At 42.5% G+C, this 19,871-nt stretch overlaps 2 protein-coding genes across 7 annotated transcripts in view; one reads left to right on the forward strand and one right to left on the reverse strand.

Moving 5' to 3' along the window:
- The window catches only part of ARHGAP19 (Rho GTPase activating protein 19), a 42,374-nt gene extending 23,471 nt beyond the window's left edge, over nucleotides 1–18,903 (forward strand). For 2 of the 5 annotated variants that reach the window (XM_068111034.2, XM_068111035.2), the window contains exons 8-12: nucleotides 2,997–3,164; nucleotides 3,312–3,395; nucleotides 8,246–8,353; nucleotides 15,054–15,143; nucleotides 18,336–18,903. In XM_068111034.2, coding sequence (XP_067967135.1) covers nucleotides 2,997–3,164; nucleotides 3,312–3,395; nucleotides 8,246–8,353; nucleotides 15,054–15,143; nucleotides 18,336–18,380 — 495 coding nt within the window. In that variant the 3' untranslated portion in view covers nucleotides 18,381–18,903. Of the gene's footprint in view, nucleotides 1–2,996; nucleotides 3,165–3,311; nucleotides 3,459–8,245; nucleotides 8,354–15,006; nucleotides 15,144–18,335 lie in introns of all 5 variants that reach the window. The other 3 variants (XM_068111036.2, XM_078773913.1, XR_013622807.1) reach the window with 2 other exon arrangements.
- The window catches only part of LOC137423655 (cytosolic purine 5'-nucleotidase), a 68,184-nt gene continuing 67,034 nt past the window's right edge, over nucleotides 18,722–19,871 (reverse strand). For both annotated transcript variants that reach the window (XM_078773912.1, XM_078773911.1), the window contains exon 15: nucleotides 18,722–19,759. In XM_078773912.1, coding sequence (XP_078630038.1) covers nucleotides 19,565–19,759 — 195 coding nt within the window. In that variant the 3' untranslated portion in view covers nucleotides 18,722–19,564. The remainder of the gene's footprint in view (nucleotides 19,760–19,871) is intronic.

Consider the following 19,871-nt stretch of genomic DNA (forward strand, 5'->3'; position numbering starts at 1 on the left):
CCTGAAGCTTCATTGTACCTGTATAGCTAGCTGATTTTGTCTCTATAAACCAGGTAACACATTGCATTCTTATATCGGGGATGCCATTTGCTGTAATTGTGATGTCACGTGTCATAATTGATACCTGGAAGCAAGGAAAGAAAATTCAAAATTTGAGAAATGTATTTCACATGCAACAAACTCCATCACTGTATCCCATTTCATTATTGTGTTTTTTGGCATAAGCCTGTCATCCTTCTGAGGTTGGCAAAATAAATACCAGCTTATTGGTAACGGGCATCAGCGGCACAGTCACACTTGCAGAAAATGATGCAACCAGCATCCACAGGCTGCATATGAAACAACAATGACAACGTTGGATTTTTATTTTTAATACTTGCACCAAAGTCGGCGGAGGCATTTTGTTTTTGGATTGTCCGTTATTGGTTTTTGTTACCGCAATAACTTGAGAACAGCTAAAGGCATCTAAGTCAAACTTGGCACAAGTATGTAGAGTATAATCATGCAAGTATGAACTGATTAGATTATGGGGGTCAAGAGCTCAAAGGTCAGAGGTCCTTTTAAAAATTCTGTTACTGTGCTAATTTGTGACCCAGTGATGGGATTTTGACCAAATTTCACAGAAGTATATATTATGATGCGAAGATTAAATGTTTAGATTTCAGTGTTGGAAGTCGTCAGGTAAATTTGTGATGCTTGACAACAGCGAAAGCGTTTAGTTTATCATCATTTGAATTTGGAATAAAACCACCTTTAGAGGCCATTTTTTCCCCGCAAGCGGGGGTTGGCCTTTTTCGGGAACTGTGGTTGTTGTTGTTTTTCGGTCCCCTTTTTGAAGCAATGTTTTACGGCCGGATGCCCTTCCTGACGCCAACCCTTTTTGCCGCCTTTAACGACAAGCAGGGAATTACCAGTGAACTGGTACTCAATTTGCCGACCTCGGAAGGATGACAGGCTGCCTTCCTTATTTATCGTGAAGCAAATGGTATTCATGTTATTATACAATAATTCAAATAGAGCTTTAAACTTGTTTGAATATTTTGATCTGGCATAAAAAAGCATTACTTATAAATATATTATTTATCCTTCAATGAAATCAATCAATCAGGAATTTGGAATGCAGGATCATAATTATTTGTTCACGAGTTATCAAACAGAGTGACCACTATATTCGTCATGGGTGTGTGTCTGTCTGTGTGTCCGTCTTTCCGCAGCATAACTACCTGATGATATCATCCGATTTGGATGAAACTTGGGTGGGAGGTTGATATCATAATAGTCAGGTTCACTATGTTAACAAATATAATTTCGTTCAAAATTTTGGTAGATTAGCAAAACTATACATTTTTGGAATATTCAGAGCATGAGGAACCCAAAAATTAATATTTACATTTGCGTAGACACCTTTGCGAAAATGACACTCAGGACAGTGATGAAGATAGTCAGGTTCACTATGTTAACAAATATAATTTCTTTCAAAATTTTGGGTTTAGCAAACCTGTACATTTTTGGAATCTTCAGAGCATGGAGAATCTGAAAATCAATGTTGGCATTTGCACAGACACCTGCATGGCCGCCATTTTGGATTTTGAAAATGGCCGCCATAAAATACATATTTTGCGCGATCTCGGCTTCTAGTCAACCTAGAGACTTAATTAAAAATGCTAATCCTATGTTTTCTGGGTCAAGGAATCCAATAAAGGCCTCAAAATAGTGCTCAGGATTATAGAAAAGCAACAAACAAAGGTAATTGAAAACCATTGTCTTTATATTTGTGATATAACTGTATTACATAATACACGATATTGCAAGTCCTTTGAAGTTATAGGTTGTTATAGGAAGTTATAGGTAGTATCAGATTGAACTATAAGTCCTATACACAGGACCTACGAGGTCTATACTGTTCAGGAATATACTTTTACAGATCTTCATCACTGTCCTGAGTGTCATTTTCGCAAAGGTGTCTACGCAAATGTAAACATTAATTTTTGGATTCCTCATGCTCTGAATATTCCAAAAATGTATCGTTTTGCTAATCTACCAAAATTTTGAACGAAAAAAACATAGTGAACCTGGCTATAATCTAGTTGTGTCCTGCCTAGAGTGGGCGTATTGCGCCCATTGTGGGCGGAGCCACGCCCGAAAAAGATGTCTTTTTAGGGGGTAATCGAGTTCAAGCTACATCTTCTCCGAGGGAATTTGTGGAATCTGACGGGGGTTTCGGTATTTGGTTAGGCCAATGTCATGTGTCCAGCCCCATGGAGCTCGATTTTTCATTTTTGCCCCAATGTCGAGGTCACAAGGTCACGGAATTTAGAAAAGTCAATTTTTGATGGTTTTATTACATTGTTCGCTTCCTGATAGGGTGAAATGTCGTACATGATCTTATATTATCACATACATCATGAAATACAAGTTTTCCAACAAATTTCAGAATCTTTGACCTTTGAAGGTCACAAAGGTCAAAGTTTCAAAGTTGTCGGAATCGAACCGAATTTTCGGTATTGTGTAGCTAACTAACCTCATAACTGATTATACATTATTTTCTATCTCATGTCAAGGTCAGTAGCCTTCGTTTTGACATTTCCAGGCCAGCACCACACACATACGTACAGCTGGCTCTTAAAGGCCTGCACACGCAGCGCATTGGGGCCATTTGTAAATAGGAATGTGCCACCGCATGCCGGGGGCCGACACCTGCCACGTGGGCCCCCGACCCCACCCCCCAGTCCGGGCCTGTTTTGGTTATAGTCCGTCCTTCGTCATTGAATACCGCTCGCTCGTGAACCATCGTCTCCTGACTTGTCTTTTAATATTTTTATTCAAAAGGGTGAGTTTTCACACTCATTGGTAAAACTCAGTGCTGTTAACCTTGGTTGAAATCCATTGTGCTATTATAAGAGCACCCTATTTCTTTCATTTTTAATTTTTATTCCCTAAACTCCTCCCCCCTTTTTTTGAGACCATTAAGTGTTACTGTCTGTTTCCCATATGAGGTGGCCCAGTCTGCAGTGCAATCTCAGCAACCATTGCAGCACCATGCACAGCCATGCTCCATTAATGAAGACGATGTGCAGCAAAGGACAGATCGGGCAGTGCAGGACCTGTTCCAGCATGTACAGCACATGAGTGATAGTGTGAAGAAGAAAAAGATTTTAAAGAAGGTAAAATATCGGATGCTTAGGTAATTTGTTTGTCCTTCGAATACATTTTGCAGGTTTTTTTTTTTTTTTTTTTGGGGAAATTGTATTTCTTTTTCATGTGGTACTTCAATATGATGCTGATTAAATATTTGTCGTGCTTCTGTGCAGTTCAGCAAGTACCATGCAAGCACGCCGAATGGTGAGGTGCACACTCGTAAGAGCCGTTCGCGCTCTTTCAGCGGCCTGATCAGGGTACGATGAGGATTGTTTTTAATGGGGTGGGAGTTGTCAAATGTGAGTTTCAATCCAAGTTAAGTAGCCGATGCTATTTGCAATACTCGCTGACCAGGCGGTGGCGCTATTTGCTCTTTAAAAACGTCCCAAAAGTATCATTGCTGTGTTTCAAACTTTATTGCAACAACCAAGAGAAACTCCCTTGTTACATTTTTACCTTTAACCAGCCAATCCTAACAGTCGGATATGATGGATGAGCTTGATTCTGAGCAAATGTCGGCACTGTCTGGTCAGCTTACTTTGTAAACAGCATCTGGAAAATAAATTGAAGATTGAACCTGCATTTTATTCTCACGATTCCTTGCGGTAAACCTGTCGTGATATCAATAGGTCTCGTGGCAATTGGTATTGAACATCAACCAACAAAAAAATGAAAAATTGCGAACAGTCCAGAGCCGATCTCAAATACCCTTGCACGAAACCAGCTTCTCATTCAAATATTTGTGCCTTCTTTTCTGCTTGGAATTTCTCTCACCACCCTTCGTGTTTTAAAAGTCATCGACTCTTGAGATGTTGGTTTTACGGTCAGAGTTAAGTCTTTCAGACCATGTTTTGGGGTTATTAATGGTTTCTCCTATTATTTTATTTAGATTTTGACTTTTTTTTTTTTTCCAAAGTGTAAAATCTAGTTGTGAATTCGGACATGCGTTTGCTTCCTGAATTAAAGTGGATTTTCCCTTCTTATGCTTCATCCTGCCACGCTCTCTCATCATGTGATAAAAATGCAATCTCTTTGCTTTCAAAATGAAATCCGATTGCAAGCTAGATTGTCTGCACACACTAATCTCCTGCACGGTGAAAGATAGGAGGAAACCTCTGACACAAAAAATGTCAGGACGGGCCCCGGGAAGGTTTTAGGCTAGGTGGCGAGGCCGGTTGAGGCCGCTTCGGCCGGGCTGGGCCCATTTCGCAATTAAAAGCTGAGCTGAATTATAGTAGTCAATCTTCTACGGCCGCGAGTAAAAGCTGAATTATGGTAGTAAATTCATTCAAAAAGAACCAAAAATGTCGGGATGGGCCCCGGGAAGGTTATAGGCTAGGTGGAGAGGCCGGTCGAGACCGTGTCGGCCGAGCTGGGCCCATTTCACAATTAATAGCTGAGCTGAATTATAGTAGTCAATCTTCTACGGCCGCGAGTAAAAGCTGAATTATAGTAGTAAATTCATTCAAAAATAACCCGAGCAACGCCGGGTGCTTTCAGCTAGTATATATATAATTTTTACTGCAAATAAAAATTACCAGCGTTATCGTTGACAAACAGGAATGCTCGTGCAATCAACCCAAATTCAGATGCATTTAGTAAAATATTTGGATGGCGCAGGTTCACCTTTTCTGAGTGGAAACAAATGGTGAATGGCGCTAACACTGATATTGCATGTGGTCGGGCCCTTTCAGTGACGAATGTGACGTACATCACTTCCATGAACAGAGAAAGAAATTGTGTGCATGTGTGCTTTAATGCTGGGCAGATTCGAAAATTTGACTTACCGATTAAAAAAAAAAAAAAAGAAATAATAGTTTGACTTATATAAAGTGGTAAATAATGACATCATAATTGTGCACACATGAAGTGGATGCCGTGCCCGCAATTAACCAATTGACGTTATCGAGCGGCTGTGAACAAATTTCTTTTAAATCTCTTCTCTAATCAATTGGAGTATCGAAAGGCACAGCATCCTGTCATTTTTAAACGAATGATGAGCTACCATGTGCTCATTCGATAAGTTATTGACGAATATAAAATGAAGCGCTTCATACTTGCCTGATCACATGAAAAGCAATTTTTATACAAAATACAGTGCAGGGAGTCCCCAAATTAGGAAGGGATTCCGTTCCGTAGAATCGTTCAAATTCATTGGCCAAAGTTTGATCAAGTGGGTTAATGAGAAAATAGTTCCAAACTAGAACGCCACTCAGTAGAGCGCATACTCCCGCCATGGGTTTAGTTGGAATAATACGTTTTGTTTAACATCCCCTCTCCCCAAAACAATAAATGAAAAAGAAAGTACGCCCTGTCAGATAATTTATTTTGATATATCTCGGAATTAGAGGAGAAAAACATCATTTAAGAATAAGAATAAGAATAAAAGCTTTAATGCAGTAAAATAGAAAAAATCTTTCCCAAAAAAACTTCCAAAAAAAATTCCTGGATCCGGAATAATATCCTGAGCTTCACCAAAAACTAATAAATTCTTCCTTATCCCAAGGGCAATCATCCCACCAACTTTCATCCAAATCTGTTCAGAACTTTTCCAGATATCTTGTTCACACACACACACACACACACACACACACACACACACACACACACACACACACACACACACACACGGACGGACACGATCGAATGCGTTACTCCCTAGCGGGAGTAATAAACCTGAAAATCGCAGAGCCAGAACCATAATTATTTATTTGGCCTGGGAAGCCCATGTGAGGTTTCTTCTTCTTCAGCCTCTCACAACCCTGGGTGAATATGCGATCTTTTAAAAAAAAGTTGGAATTTTGCCAAATCTGTTTTATTCGTTTGTTAATATACCTCAGCCATTGACAAATCTGGAACTAAGTCTTTATAAGTTCATCAAATACTGACACCGCGAATGACATTCGCTGAGCTAAATGTTGATATCTCTTCTGAGGTACAAAAAACAAAAAATTTTAAAGCATTATATGTATCAAACGATGCATTTTATGAAACGGCGAAACCTAATACACACTTTGGTGGTTTTAAAATGACAGAATATGGCTTTATTAAAAAAAAAAAAATGAACATTGAAGACGATGCTGCTAAAAAAAATAAACCGCTCTTACGCATAACCACCAGTTTAAACTACATTTACAACAAATATGAAAACTATTTTCCTATCACAATGTTAAATATAGAATTTTCGAAGATAATGTTAAAAAAAAAATGAGCCCTATCTTCCAATGGTAAGAAAATCCTTCAAAAAATTCCTGGATCGGGAATAATATCCTGAGCTTCACCAAAAACTAATCAATTCTTCCTTATCCCAAGGGCAATCATCCCACCAACTTTCATCCAAATCCGTTCAGAACTTTTCCAGATATCTTGTCCACGAACACACACACACGGACACGAGTGAATGCATTACTACCTGGTGGGAGTAATGCTGGACTTCGGCATGGTGCAGTAAAACGCTAATCTTCATCTTGATTAAGCAGCACTTGCATGGAAGGAGGGAGGAAAAACATTCAAGCAAGCACACAACGAACCGGAAATGCATAATGCACTTACAACCTTCCGCGTTTGGTTCCCAAACCCGTGGTGTTCCTGAGGCGTCTTTTGGGACGGTCTCAAAAGAAGAAATATTAGTGTTAGAAGGGGATTACTTCACTGGCACAACATGAAAGAATATTGAAATAGGATTTAAAGTAGAATAGTTGTGGATAATATAGCATCTGTTATGCTTGGCATTCACGTGTTATTGTCCCCCGTCGCACCGCGGAGCGAAAGGGGGACTGTGGTTTTCCCATCCGTCCGTCTGTGCGGACATGCGTGTGCAAGTGAAGGACCGAATTCTAATTTGGTGTGTGGGTGTATCTACGCATAAGGAAGAACGCTATTGAAAATTGGGTCGCCACGTCAAAATCCAAGATGGCCGCCGCCATGTATGTCTGAAACTTGAGCGAAATATCTTGAAAAATAAACGAACTACTAACTTCTAATCTGGTGTGTGGGTGTATCTACGCATAAGGGAGAACGCTATTGAAAATTGGGTCGCCATGTCAAAATCCAAGATGGCCGCCTTGCGTCTTCCACTTTGTCAACTCGCATCACTTCACCGACAGGGGACCTAGGCGTAACGCTTGTAATTCACATGTAATTTATGTTTGGAATTCACATCTTGGAGTTCATATGTATGGGAAACGGAAGTGATGGTTGTTTTTGGAGAGTGGAGGAGCTAAGGAAAGACTGTTTTTGGAGGCCCGATGGTGCCAGGAGGCTTTTTGTTTGAAACAAAAATTCCCTCGATGACGTAGCCGTAGCCAGGTTTTTGGGTGGTGGGGGCCAATCGAGTGATATTTATTCAAAAAAAAGGACGATTAAGTGTTGAGTGAAGCAATATCTATTAATTAAACCAAACATGATTTTCTGTGTCTGTGGCCCTTTAAAGACCATGTGAAATGTGCCCCTTTTGTTCGGGGGCCCAGAATACCATAGGTCGGCCTTTTAAATGTGAAAATCATAAATGTAACTAACGCTTTAATACATGCCTGAAATGTATGATGTCAATATGTCCTCTGCCAGGAAGTAGGGTACAGTATGAGCGATTGTGTTTTCCTTTGTCCTCGCAGCTCTTTAATGCAATTGGTTAATTTATATTGAATCGGTGTGCTTTGGAAAGGTATGTTTCTCTTTGTGAGTTTCAAAGCAAAATTAATTTGATAACACCCGATTTCCGATCTGATTTCCGTATTAACATGATTTCCAAATTACCGAGCCAATTTGTCTACCCATCACATGACGATTACCAGCTGTTTATAAAGAACTAGCAGAAGTGCCCAATAAATCCTAAAATCCAACTTTATCCATAGTGTTCTGTATCCCCACAAAACCGCATGTTTATTTACCAACCGATTCTTTGTTGCCATATATCCAAGCTATATGCCAACCTCTACTCCTTTGTGTCTCCATGAATTGTATCCCTTCGTCTGTTATATTCCACCTTTAATTTGAGTACTTTTCTTCAAAACAATAGCTGACGACCTTCATGGAAAGTCTATCTAACTGTCCAATTTCATTGTATTCCATTTTCACCCCCTTTTCTGCTGCTTGGTGCTTGATTCAGAGACGTGTTCTGGGCAACCGCAACGTGGCAGACATTAGCAACGAGAGAAATTCTGTTGATATGGGCTCCAACACATCCTTGTTCTCCCCGACCACAATCAATAAAGAGGTGAAGGTCCTCCTCCACCCCCAAGAAACAATGATCTAAAGTTTATCAATGAGATCATCCATTTATCTAATGCAGAACAGTGGAACCCTAAACGGGCTGAGCGTTTTGTGATTGAAGCTTTATGAAGAACCCGGACAGTTATTTTGGGGGCTTTGAGAAGTTTAAAAAGAAAAGAAAAAAAAAAGTTCAATAAAAGCAATACTCAAAATTACAGTGCGTATCAAAAAAAAAAGTAATCCGAATTCAAGGGGTTAATATGCAAAGGTTATTTAGTTTGACAATTTACATGTGGATTACCAATTATGAGAAGATCCTCAGCTTTCCATTGATGCCTTTCATGCATCATTGCTGTCACACATGACCGAGTACATGTTCATTGAAAATGACAAGTTCAAATCGCATTTTTACAAGTTTGGCTAATCGGTGCAAGACAGTTTTAAATGGACACATTACTTGTCGACTGCCAAGTTGATTATGTAAAATTGTTAAGCTGGTCTGGTAATCGTCGGTTGCGTCATCCTTTGTTTAAGATGGGCCTACAGTGTATGTCTGAGTCATTGAAAAGATGGTTCAACTTACGACTGAACAGCGGACCTTCGTGGTTACAACCTTTCACCAAACTGGAAGTTTGCAGCGAACTCGTGATGCGTTCAGGGAACGGGAGCCTCCAGCAGCCAAAACCATCTTGGCGAATGTTAGAAAATACCAAGAGCATGGCACTAGCCTCAACTGCAACAAGGGGAATTCTGGTATGAGGTGCACTGGGCGATCGGAAATGAACATCGCAGCAGTAAGGCAGCAAGTTTTGGAGCATCCTAGGGATACCAGCGCAAGACGAAATGGGACGGGATTGCCTTCGGCAACATTCAACCGGATCACAAGATTGGACCTCCACCAACATCCATATCGGATTCACATCCGGTATCAACTTACGCCAGGGGATTTTGCCAGGAGGCTGGTGCTTGCCGGATAGTTGATAGCACGTTGCGAAGCAGATGTCAATTTCCTGCGTTATCTCGTTATCGGTGACGAAGCTGCTTTTGCCATGGACGGCAAGGTCAATACCCATAATGTTCTTGAATATGCACCAACAGGACATCCCCCGGAATTTAATTTTGACACCAACATGAATCGACAAAACTGGACTGTTTGGTTGGGACTTTGTGGAAGTGGTCAGGTGATCAGACCATTTTTCTTTCAAAGGAATGTCAATTGTCAATGTCAATTTTCGGTGCAAATCTTTCATACCTGTATTGAAAATCGTGTTAATTCGTGTCGTGTCTTGAGGCCTTGTACAGTGTGCACTGTACAACCTTGAGGCTTTGTTTTTCTCTCATCGGTCCGTCGTTTGTGATCCAATAACTTTCGTTCTCTGTATTCCCAGTCTTTTCACCCATAGACTACTTCCTTGTGTAAATCTCAACTCAAAAAAAAAAAAACATTTCCTTCTCTGTTCTCATTCGTTTATTAATTCTTATTCGTTCGTTCGTTCTTCGACCACGTGTTTCTCCCCCATTTCCCCAGATAGTTTTCACTCGTTAACCTTCAATGTTTACACTTTCCCCTCAAGTTATGTATTCCGTCATATTTTATAACACCTTTTTCTTCTTCTTCTTTAAAAGGCTGCTTTCGACTTGCTCACCAAATCAATTCATCCCAAAAAAAATATCCATCTCCTATAGTGCCTTTTTTCTACATTCCCTAAACTCTCCTGCACTCCATCCTCCATCCAGCGTCCTTAAACGTATTTTTAACTCGAAGGTCACAAGAAACTCATTTTGCAATAAATGTTCGTTTCCCATAAATCGTACACTTTCAAAAATCCAATCTCACCCCTCCCCTCCAAATCTTCCCCATAACCCCTCCCCTCCAAATCTTCCCCATCACCCCTCCCCTCCAAATCTTCCCCATCACCCATCCCTTTCAAATCTCCCCCCTTGCCCCCTCCCTCCTAAACTACCCCCTCACCCCTCCCCGCCAAGACGCCCCTCGCCCCTCCCCTCCTAGACTCCTGCCTCACCCCTCCCCTCCAAATCTCCCCCATATCCCATCCCTTTCAAATCCCTCTCCTTGTCCCTTCCCTCCCAAACTCCCCCCTCACCCCTCCCCTTCAAATCTCCCCACCCTCATTGCTTCTCAATTTCCCCCCTCTCACTCCCCCTCCTCAAAGCGTCCTCCCCGCTTCTTCCCCCTTCAAACTCTCACCTCCATCTCCCCCAACCTTCTGCCTCGCTCTTCCCCCTCCTCAAATAACACCTCATTGTGGCTCACCCAATCACCATCAAACCTTTTGTCCGCCCCATCCTTCCCTTTCTCCGAGCTATTCTGAAATCTCTGACACACCTTCAACAGCTCTCCCTACCTCTTCCACCTCTTCCACATCTTACCCTACCCCTCCTCCCCCCTGTTCTGTATCTGATGCTCCCCCTTCCTCTTCATTAACGGTATGGACCTCAAACATCCGGGGCCTTCGTTCAAACTTAACTGATCTCTCCATACAGGTTGCTTCTGTCAAACCAGACGTGATCTGCTTAACAGAAACTTTCCTCCTTTATGATGTCTCTGATTCCATCGTATCTCTCCGGGCTACTCCCTCCTCCGGTATGATAGACCTGAGCCTCGTCCTGGAGGCGGGGTTGCTATCTTTATCAAAAACTCTCTTCCTCACTCGCCCTGCACTGCACTCTCTCCACCTCACCCCCAGGAATACCTCTGGCTACGGCTTCCCCTTCGCTCCCACCTCTTGTTCATATGTGTGTTGTACCGTCCACCAAACAGTGATGACTCCATCTACATCTCGCTGTCTGATGATATGGACCAACTTCTATCTACTCATCCCAACTCTCTCTTCCTCATATGTGGTGATTTCAACTGTCATCATGCCAGTTGGCTGGGTGTGGGTACCTCTCTCACCAGCCATGGCTCCTCAGCAAAGGACTTCTGCGACTCACTGGGACTGACACAATCTGTCAATTTCCCGACCCGGATCTCAGTCAACGGAACATCTTCTCTTTTGGACTTGGTTATGACTAACTTCCCTGAAAATGTCTGCTGCTCTTCTTCTGCTCCGATCGGATCATCTGATCATGTCCAGTCCTTGTTAAAGTGGACATCTCTCTGACCATCCTCAGGGAGCCTGCTCAGCGTCGACGAGTCTGGCATTTCACTCAGGCCAACTGGCACGGTCTTCAAGCAGCCATCAATCATCTGGACTGGTCTCCCATCTCTACCACCTCTGACATCAACTCATCCTGGGAATTCTTCCAAAGTAAATTGCTCTCTCTCATGCACAGATTTATCCCATCTCGTCTTCAGTTGTCATACCCTTCCTCCCATCCATGGTACATGGAATCTTGTGGTGAGGCTGTTGCCCAGAAACAACTTGCCTTCGTCTCCTGGAAAGCAAATCCAACAGAAGGAAATCTCATTTCCTTTCACAAAGCCCGAAACAAGTGTGTGTCCACCCTCAGGAGAGCCAGGAAACAATATCTCTCCGTTCTCAAGACCGAACTCTCTTATCTGTCTCCCTCTTCCAAATCCTGGTGGCGTCTGGTCAAATCCGTTTCTGGTGTTTGTTCCCCCTCCATCCCCTCCCTTACCTCAAACGGCTACACAGCTGACTCCGCACGTGAAAAAGCTGAATGCCTCAACTCTGTGTTTGCCTCTAAATCTTGTGTCCCAAACCCATCCCTCTCTGTACCCACCATACCCAGTCGTACCCTGCTGCTCCTGGACTCCGTGTCCTTTCCTCCTGACAAGGTGGAAAAGTTTCTGTCAACCCTCGACTCTGATTCTGCAACTGGACCCGACGGCATCAGCCCACGGGTCCTAAAATCCTGCTCTGCTGCTCTATCTCACCCTCTCTCTGTTCTCTTCACCCTCTCTTTTGCTCAAGGTCAACTGCCATCTGCTTGGAAATCAGCCAACATCACCGCTTTGCACAAAAAAGGTGCAAAAACAGATCCTAGCAACTACAGACCAATCAGCCTTCTCCCAATTATCAGCAAAGTCATGGAATCCATCATTGCTTCGGATATGAAATCTTTCCTCTTCTCCAATGGCTTGATCTCTGATCATCAATTTGGTTTCAGACCAGGTCACTCTACTCTGGACATGCTGCTTCTGCTGTCTCAACAATGGATGGAGGTCCTCAATGCCAAACAGGAAATTAGAGCTGTCTCCCTCGACATATCACGTGCCTTCGACACGGTCTGGCACCCCGCTCTGCTCACCAAACTCTCCTCCTTTGGTATCCATGGAAATCTCCACGCATGGCTGGCGGACTTCCTCTCTAGTCGTCGTCAACGTGTGGCCCTGAATGGGTTTCTCTCATCTCCTCTTCCTGTTCAGGCTGGAGTTCCCCAAGGCAGTGTTCTGGGCCCCGTGCTTTTTCTGGTCTTCATCAATGATCTCTCTGACTCTCTCGAAAATCCTCTCTATCTCTTTGCTGATGACTCCACTCTCTGCCGCTCCATTCCTCTTCCCTCAGATCGGCAGTCTGCTGCCATGTGAACTCTCTGAAGACCTGGACAAAATCACAGACTGGTCAAACAAGTGGAACATGTCTTTCAATCCTGACAAATCTCACACTCTTACTATGTCTCTCCGAAAAGATCGACTGGACAACCCTCCCATCTACTTTCTCAACAATCCTCTCCAAGAAGTTCTGTCGCTCAAGATTTTGGGTCTCACTATCTGCCATGATCTTTCTTGGGAAAACCACATTTCCAAGCTGGCCTCCAAAGCCAGTCGCCGACTGGGCATCCTCCGTCGTGCGAAGTCCTTCCTCGGCACACCTGAGCTCCTCACCACATACAAGGCTTTCATCCGCAGCTCAATGGAATACTGTTCTCCCCTATGGGCCGGTGCTCCTGCCTCACACCTAGCTCGGCTTCACGCTGTTGAAACCAAAGCTTTCAGAATTATTGGAATCTCCCGCGATGAAGCTATCTCTGAGGGCCTTTCACTCACTCACCGCAGGCAGGTAGGTGGTCTTTCTGTCTTCTACCGACTCCTCTCCGGCCTTGCACCCCCAGCTCTCTCTGTGCTCTGTCCCCCAAATATTCCTACAGGTCGCACAAGATCTGCCAGCAACCCTCTGATGGTTAAACTGCCGAAATCTCGGCTCTCTGCTCACCTTCACTCTTTCATTCCTCTTTTCTCCCGCCTCTGGAACAAACTCCCTCACTCCCTTCAATCCCACTCCTCCCTCCAGGTCTTTAAAACAGCTGTTCACCACCATCTCTTATCTTCCCCCATCCAAAACCTTGATCTTTTCTACCCCCGCTAATTCACCCCAGATCCACCTTGTTTGAAATTCCAACTTCTTTCCTGGAAGTCCTGGCAGTGTCCATATGTTTTATACCTCTCCCACCGCCCGCTTCCCATGCCCCCCCCCCCCCCCCCCTCTCAGATCTCTCGATGTCTCCATGTCTCTCGGTCCCTGCTCTCAAATGTTGTGTTTGTGTCCTTCCCCCTCTCTCCCCATCTTGTCTACCGCTCCCGATGTTATATGTTTTATGTGTCGGTTTGTCTTTCTGTGTGATTAATGTTCGCTCTTTCACGAGCCTCGATCTTGTATAAAAAAATTTAAAAAAATGATAACAGGTATCTGCAGATGATCAATGATGAAGTTTTACTGCAGCTGGAGGAGAACTTTGAGCGACAGGTTTCGTGGTGTCTTCAGATATCTCTGGTGGGCCCAAGACGGCGCCCCAGCACATCGTCTTATCGCTGTCCGAGATCGACTGAGGGAACTCTTTGGAGACCGAGTCATCGCCCTTAACCATGCAGTGGAATGGCCACCAAGATCACCTGACCTCACACCATGTGATTATTTCCTTTGGGGACATTTAAAGAACAAGGTGTTCGTAACTCCTCCCCGTGATCTTGACGAATTGCAGGGCCGTATTCGACATGAAGTGGATGCTTTGCGCAATGACACAGCTATGGTGAGACGAGCAGTTCAGGGCATGCTCTGCCGCTGTGAGCTTTGTGTTGAAAGTGGAGGTGGACATGTTGAAGGTGTGGGTGCATGAAGGCCAATCATTCCTGAGAAAAGTTCACATCTGACGTTCATTTTGCACCAATTATCCTGACTTGCATCGATTAGCCAAACTTGTAAAAATGCGATTTGAACTTGTCATTTTCAATGAATATGTACTCGGTCATGTGTGACAACAATGATGCATGGAAGGTATCGATGGAAAGCTGAGGAGCTCCTCATAATTGGTAAACCACATGTAAATTGTCAAACTAAATAACCTTTGCATATTAACCCCTTGAATTCGGGTTACCTTTTTTTTGATACGCACTGTATAGGTTGACATCTGTTTTATATATATATATATATATATATATATATATATATATATATATATATATATATATATATATATATATATATATATTTATATATATATTTATATATTTATATATATATATATATATATGTATATATATGTATATATATATATATATATATATATACATACATATATATATACATATATATACATATATATATATATATATATACATATATATATATATAATGTGTGTATATACACACACACGTTATTATTTTTGTATAGTTTATTTCATTATTTATTTTTTTAATGAAAAAAAAAAAAAACCAAAAACTTTCTTGCAAGGTATGAATTATGTTTTACAAACGATTAATTTTCATCCTATATTCCAGCTGTTTGCATCCAGTAAAGATCTTTGTGCAGATCCTGACCATCCACGTCGACGCTCCCGCTCCTCCGACTCTATCCGCAACCCCCAACGGGTATGGCTTCCACCAATGGCTCGTGCTTTTCAAATGGCTTTTACTCTGTCAAATGGTGTTTATATTTTATTTTTGTGTCATTGTCTGGATGAATGTTGTTATTTTTGGTATTAGATTATTCGTATAAATATTGCTCAAAGGACTGAAGAAATGTTCAAAATGCTGCTTTTTTGTTTACAGAGCCATTGCTCAAGGAGGGGTTAGAACACAGAACAGACCAGGATGTAATAGAATGAAAGGAACAGTAGAAAGTGGGGAAGGGTGAAGGTTGCACGATTGGGTTGAGTGTGGCACAACAGCAGCAGGGTAGAGGGAGACTTTGAGGAACAAGCATTCTGAGTATTGCGCTGCAATACATGTCCCCTACCAAAGTTCAAAGTGCCATAACTTTGTCAAAAATGATCGAATATGCAAATTTATGCACGGTTGATGCTGGTTTTCAAACTTGATCTGAGGTATGCTGAGACACGTGTGTCACGCCTCGCCTCGTTGATAAGCCTGCAAGGTCGCTCCGTGGAGCGGCCTGCACGTATTGCACTGTGTGAATTATATAAATTATTACCAACTCACGGTCTGAGGTACTAGCGATTCAAGCGATATCCATTTTTTTATGGCACATTCTTCCTCAGCTTGTCACAACTCTGTCAAATGCGATCGAGTTAAAAAAGTCAGAATTTGACCAAATCTGTTTTATTCGTTTGTTAATATACCTCAGCTATTGACAAATCTTAAATTAGAATTTTATTTTAGGTTAAAATGACCGCAACAGGTCGTGTCCAACGATGCTTTCAGTCTGTACATGTGATAAATAATTAAATCCGCACATTTGACGCCTCTTCTTCTTCACGCAATAACAACAAGCTTCCAGACCGTACATCCAATCATCTTGAAATTTTGCACACTTGTTACTCTTCATGACGTCTACTATAGTATGAAGTTTCACGTCGATCAAAAAGCGATTCAAGAGATATCCATTTTTAAAATATTTTCGTTTCATTAACGATATCTGCCAAACCACGTGAGCTATCGCAAATTCCAAAAGGACATTTTAGTAGACTGACATGCGGAACAGATCTGTGAAGTTTCCCCTCGATTGGATCAAAAATGAGGGAGGGGCTCGGTTTTAAAGGTTCATGCTTAAAAACGTCATAACTCTGAAACCATGTGATGCATGACGTCATGCTCGCTGACTTTTTTTGTTCGTCATGGGTATGCGATTCTGCCTGCAAAGTTTGGCCTCGATCTGTTCAGTCGTTGAGAGAAAAAGGGGTTTTCGTGTTTTCATGAAAAACAATATGGCGCCCGAACCACGTGACCTGTGACGTCATAATTGCCATTAAAATATTCTACAGACCGAGTCGCTCCTATGGTGAAAATTTGATCTCAATCGGTCCTATTATTGCAGAGAAAATCTTTTTTAAACGAAAATTAAAACTTAAAATGGCACTGAGTTAAGAATCATCAGAATTATCAGAATTCCCAAAGTTCAAAGTGCCATAACTTTGTCAAAAATGATCGAAACGTCGTGAAGTTCGAACTTGATCTGTAACTTATCATGAGGAAATGATGTGCCAAGTTTGAAATCATTAGCATTAAGCGTTTAGAAAAAAAGTCCGGAAAACTGTTCTTTGACTGACGGACTGACTGACTGACGGACGGCGTGCAAACCTATAGTCCCCTCCGGTGTAGCCACGTCAAAATCCAAGATGGCCGCCTTGCGTCTTCCACTTTGTCAACTCGCATCACTTCACCGACGGGGGACCTAGGCGTAACGCTTGTAATTCACATGTAATTTATGTTTGGAATTCACATCTTGTAGTTCATATGTATGGGAAACGGAAGTGATGGTTGTTTTTGGAGAGTGGAGGAGCTAAGGAAAGACTGTTTTTGGAGGCCCAATGATGCCAGGAGGCTTTTGTTTGAAACAGTCTGTACATGTAGGGGACTAATAAAGGACCTGGCAAATAATGAAAGGAAGGGGAGTTGGACATGGGGGTGAACAAGATGAATACAGGTGCAAACTCTCAATCACAGAAGTGGAAAAAAAATAAATTGGAGAAGCAGCTCAGAAATGGCAAAATAAATAAATTAAGTGGGGAGTTGGACCCATAAGCCTGGAAAGAGATCGGTCGGGGGAGTGGTAATTAGGGTAGAAAAGATAATGGGTATGGATGGGGAATGATCCTGAGATAGTGAACATTTGTCTTGAAGCTTTTGAGGGAAGAATGAGATTGAACAGACTCAGCAAGTTGGTTCCAAAGGCAAGGGAAAAGAGGAACTAATGAGTGGAAGAGGGTTATTGGCAGACTGTGCTTCTGCAGAAACTAGGGAGGATGGAGCATAGTGCAGAGTGCACAAGACCAGAAAGCAGGTGGCAGAAGACAGACCACCAACCAGCAGAGGCATAAGCCCAAAAGGGAGGGAGGGCAGTCGTCCATCAAGGTGTGGATGTTGAATAGTCTTTTGGCTCTGAAAATGGCCCGATCTGCACAAGCGCAGAGGAGTGAAATAATATTTGCCTGCCTGGCATTCAAACAAATTTATCTTGCATTTGGAACACATTCAAGACAGTTATCTTGAACAAGCCCGTGGCATGGAGACAGCCGGTTGATCTCCCGGAACTGACCCAGAGATCCCCCTACATCTAGGATGGTGTACCCCCGCCTTCACGAGGCTGGGGCCATGACAGAGTTGGAGAGCGCAAGAGGGAGGGAAAGGGCCGTTCCATGGGGATCGATCGGCACTGACCGTGACTGCACTGTCCTGATTAATCCAGGCAGCAGGGAAGAATGGGGAAGATTTGGGCCCCGACTTGTGTTTGGCCCCCGACCATGAAGAGGCGTTCCTGATTAAATGTGACGTGTTAGATGGGGTTGTGTAATAGACACTGCGTCAACGGTGGTAATTTCCGGAATTAATTAATTTATACGACTTTTACAATCTTTATTTTACTTAAACTGAATTATATACTTGAACATTGTAGAACACAAATCGCCTTCTTGTCACTTTCAAAACCCTTCTGTTTAGCAGTACCTGGGCATATTAAATAGGGTGCTAAACCTTCAATGGTGCTAAACCTCCAGAGACGATCTTTAAAATCATTATTTTATTAAAGTTGAAGTGTATACTTTGAATACTGTGTGGGATATCGTGTTCTTTGAACTCTGGTTGCTTCTGCTTTCCTTTTTGTAGAGAAGTTCTGAGTACCTGTGCCCGATCGAGGCTGCTCTCAACTGATCTGAAACTGGTTTATAGATCTTCAATGGAGCATATTTTATCTGTACGTCTCAAACTCATGACCCTGCAGCACTTGAAGTGCATTACGCTGTACACACTTATCGAAGGAACGAGCCAACACCCCAAGGGTGCGTGCCGACGCAACCTGGCTTTTCATGAGCCTTCCCCCCCCCCAGGTTTGCCACTATGGTGTGTACATAAATGAAACTTGTGTACTTTTTATACCTTTTCTATTGTTTGTGTTCCACTGCCTTAAGTTAAAATGTCTTCCAATTTTTAATAAATGCAAATGCATTCTGGCAATAGAGTTTTGAATTGAGTAATTAACCAAAACCACGAAGTTTGGAAAAAGTACCTTTTATTTTATACAATAAATGCATGCAATACAAATTATATCTTTTTATTGTACAGAAACTTCCCAAATAAAATGTAACAAGGTGCCACCAAATAACATGCAAGTAAATGGGCGTGTAATGGTCAGAGCATCCTTTGAGTCTGGGAGGATGGTAGTTCAAACCCTGGCCGAGTCAGAGCAAAATTGTTTTTTAAATGGTACGTGCTGCTTCCTTGCTTGATGCTCAGCATTTAAAAGGACAGAGCACGGCCAAGGAGCACTGGGAAAGCAATGGCAAACCACCTAGTATAACCCCTGCCGAGTAACTGCTTTGGTAGCACCAACGCTCTGGAAACTGGAAACTCTGGAAAGAGTACGTGACATGAAAATCAAATCGACGAAATGGGCAGCTGTAGACTTCCCCATTCCATAGAAGATCAAACGAGAAAGCCCTGAAAAACTGGTTAGAACTCAGTACTGGCATAAAGGCACAAGGCAATGATTTATTTTTGCCAGCAACTTTGGAGGGGAAGTTGGAAATGGTATTGAAATGTTTTGACCTCCAAAATATCTTGTGGACCAATGCCCACCAACAGTTTTGAAAATGGTACGGTTGGACATCAGGAGGAAAAAAAACAAAACAAAAAAAAACCAAACAAACATTTTGTATTTGAGTGTTGAGCACTCAGAGTTATAAAAATACACCAGCTTCCATATGAAGCTTTATCACAATTTTATCATGGTCAGAATGCTACCTTTATCATAATAAGGATAAACCTGCCTCTGCATGTTGCGGGGGAAAATATATGGAGCTGCAAAATTTGTGGGGTGTGGTGGGGAATCCAGACTTTCAGTCTTCATCTTCATCGTGGCAGTGTGTGATCTCACGAGGCAGAGGTGGGTGGTGAGCTGGACGAGCTTCCCCAATGGAGTCTGTCTCGTGCCACTTTCCACCATCGAGGTCGCTCAGGACCCGGTTGCGTGTAGCCATGGGGCTTTCGGCAATATTCGCATGCATGTGATCCACCGTTGACTCGTGTGGCATCTGCATTGAGAAAGCACAGAGCAAGGAGGTAATACTGTGCTGTGAAGGTGTTTGTGAACCAGCAGCACGACCCATGCATCTCGTATTTTGGTAATATCTGAGGACAAGGTGG

Source organism: Myxine glutinosa, chromosome 3 (assembly GCF_964187855.1).
Source record: "Myxine glutinosa chromosome 3, kmMyxGlut1.1, whole genome shotgun sequence".
NCBI classification, from domain to species: Eukaryota; Metazoa; Chordata; class Myxini; order Myxiniformes; family Myxinidae; genus Myxine; species Myxine glutinosa.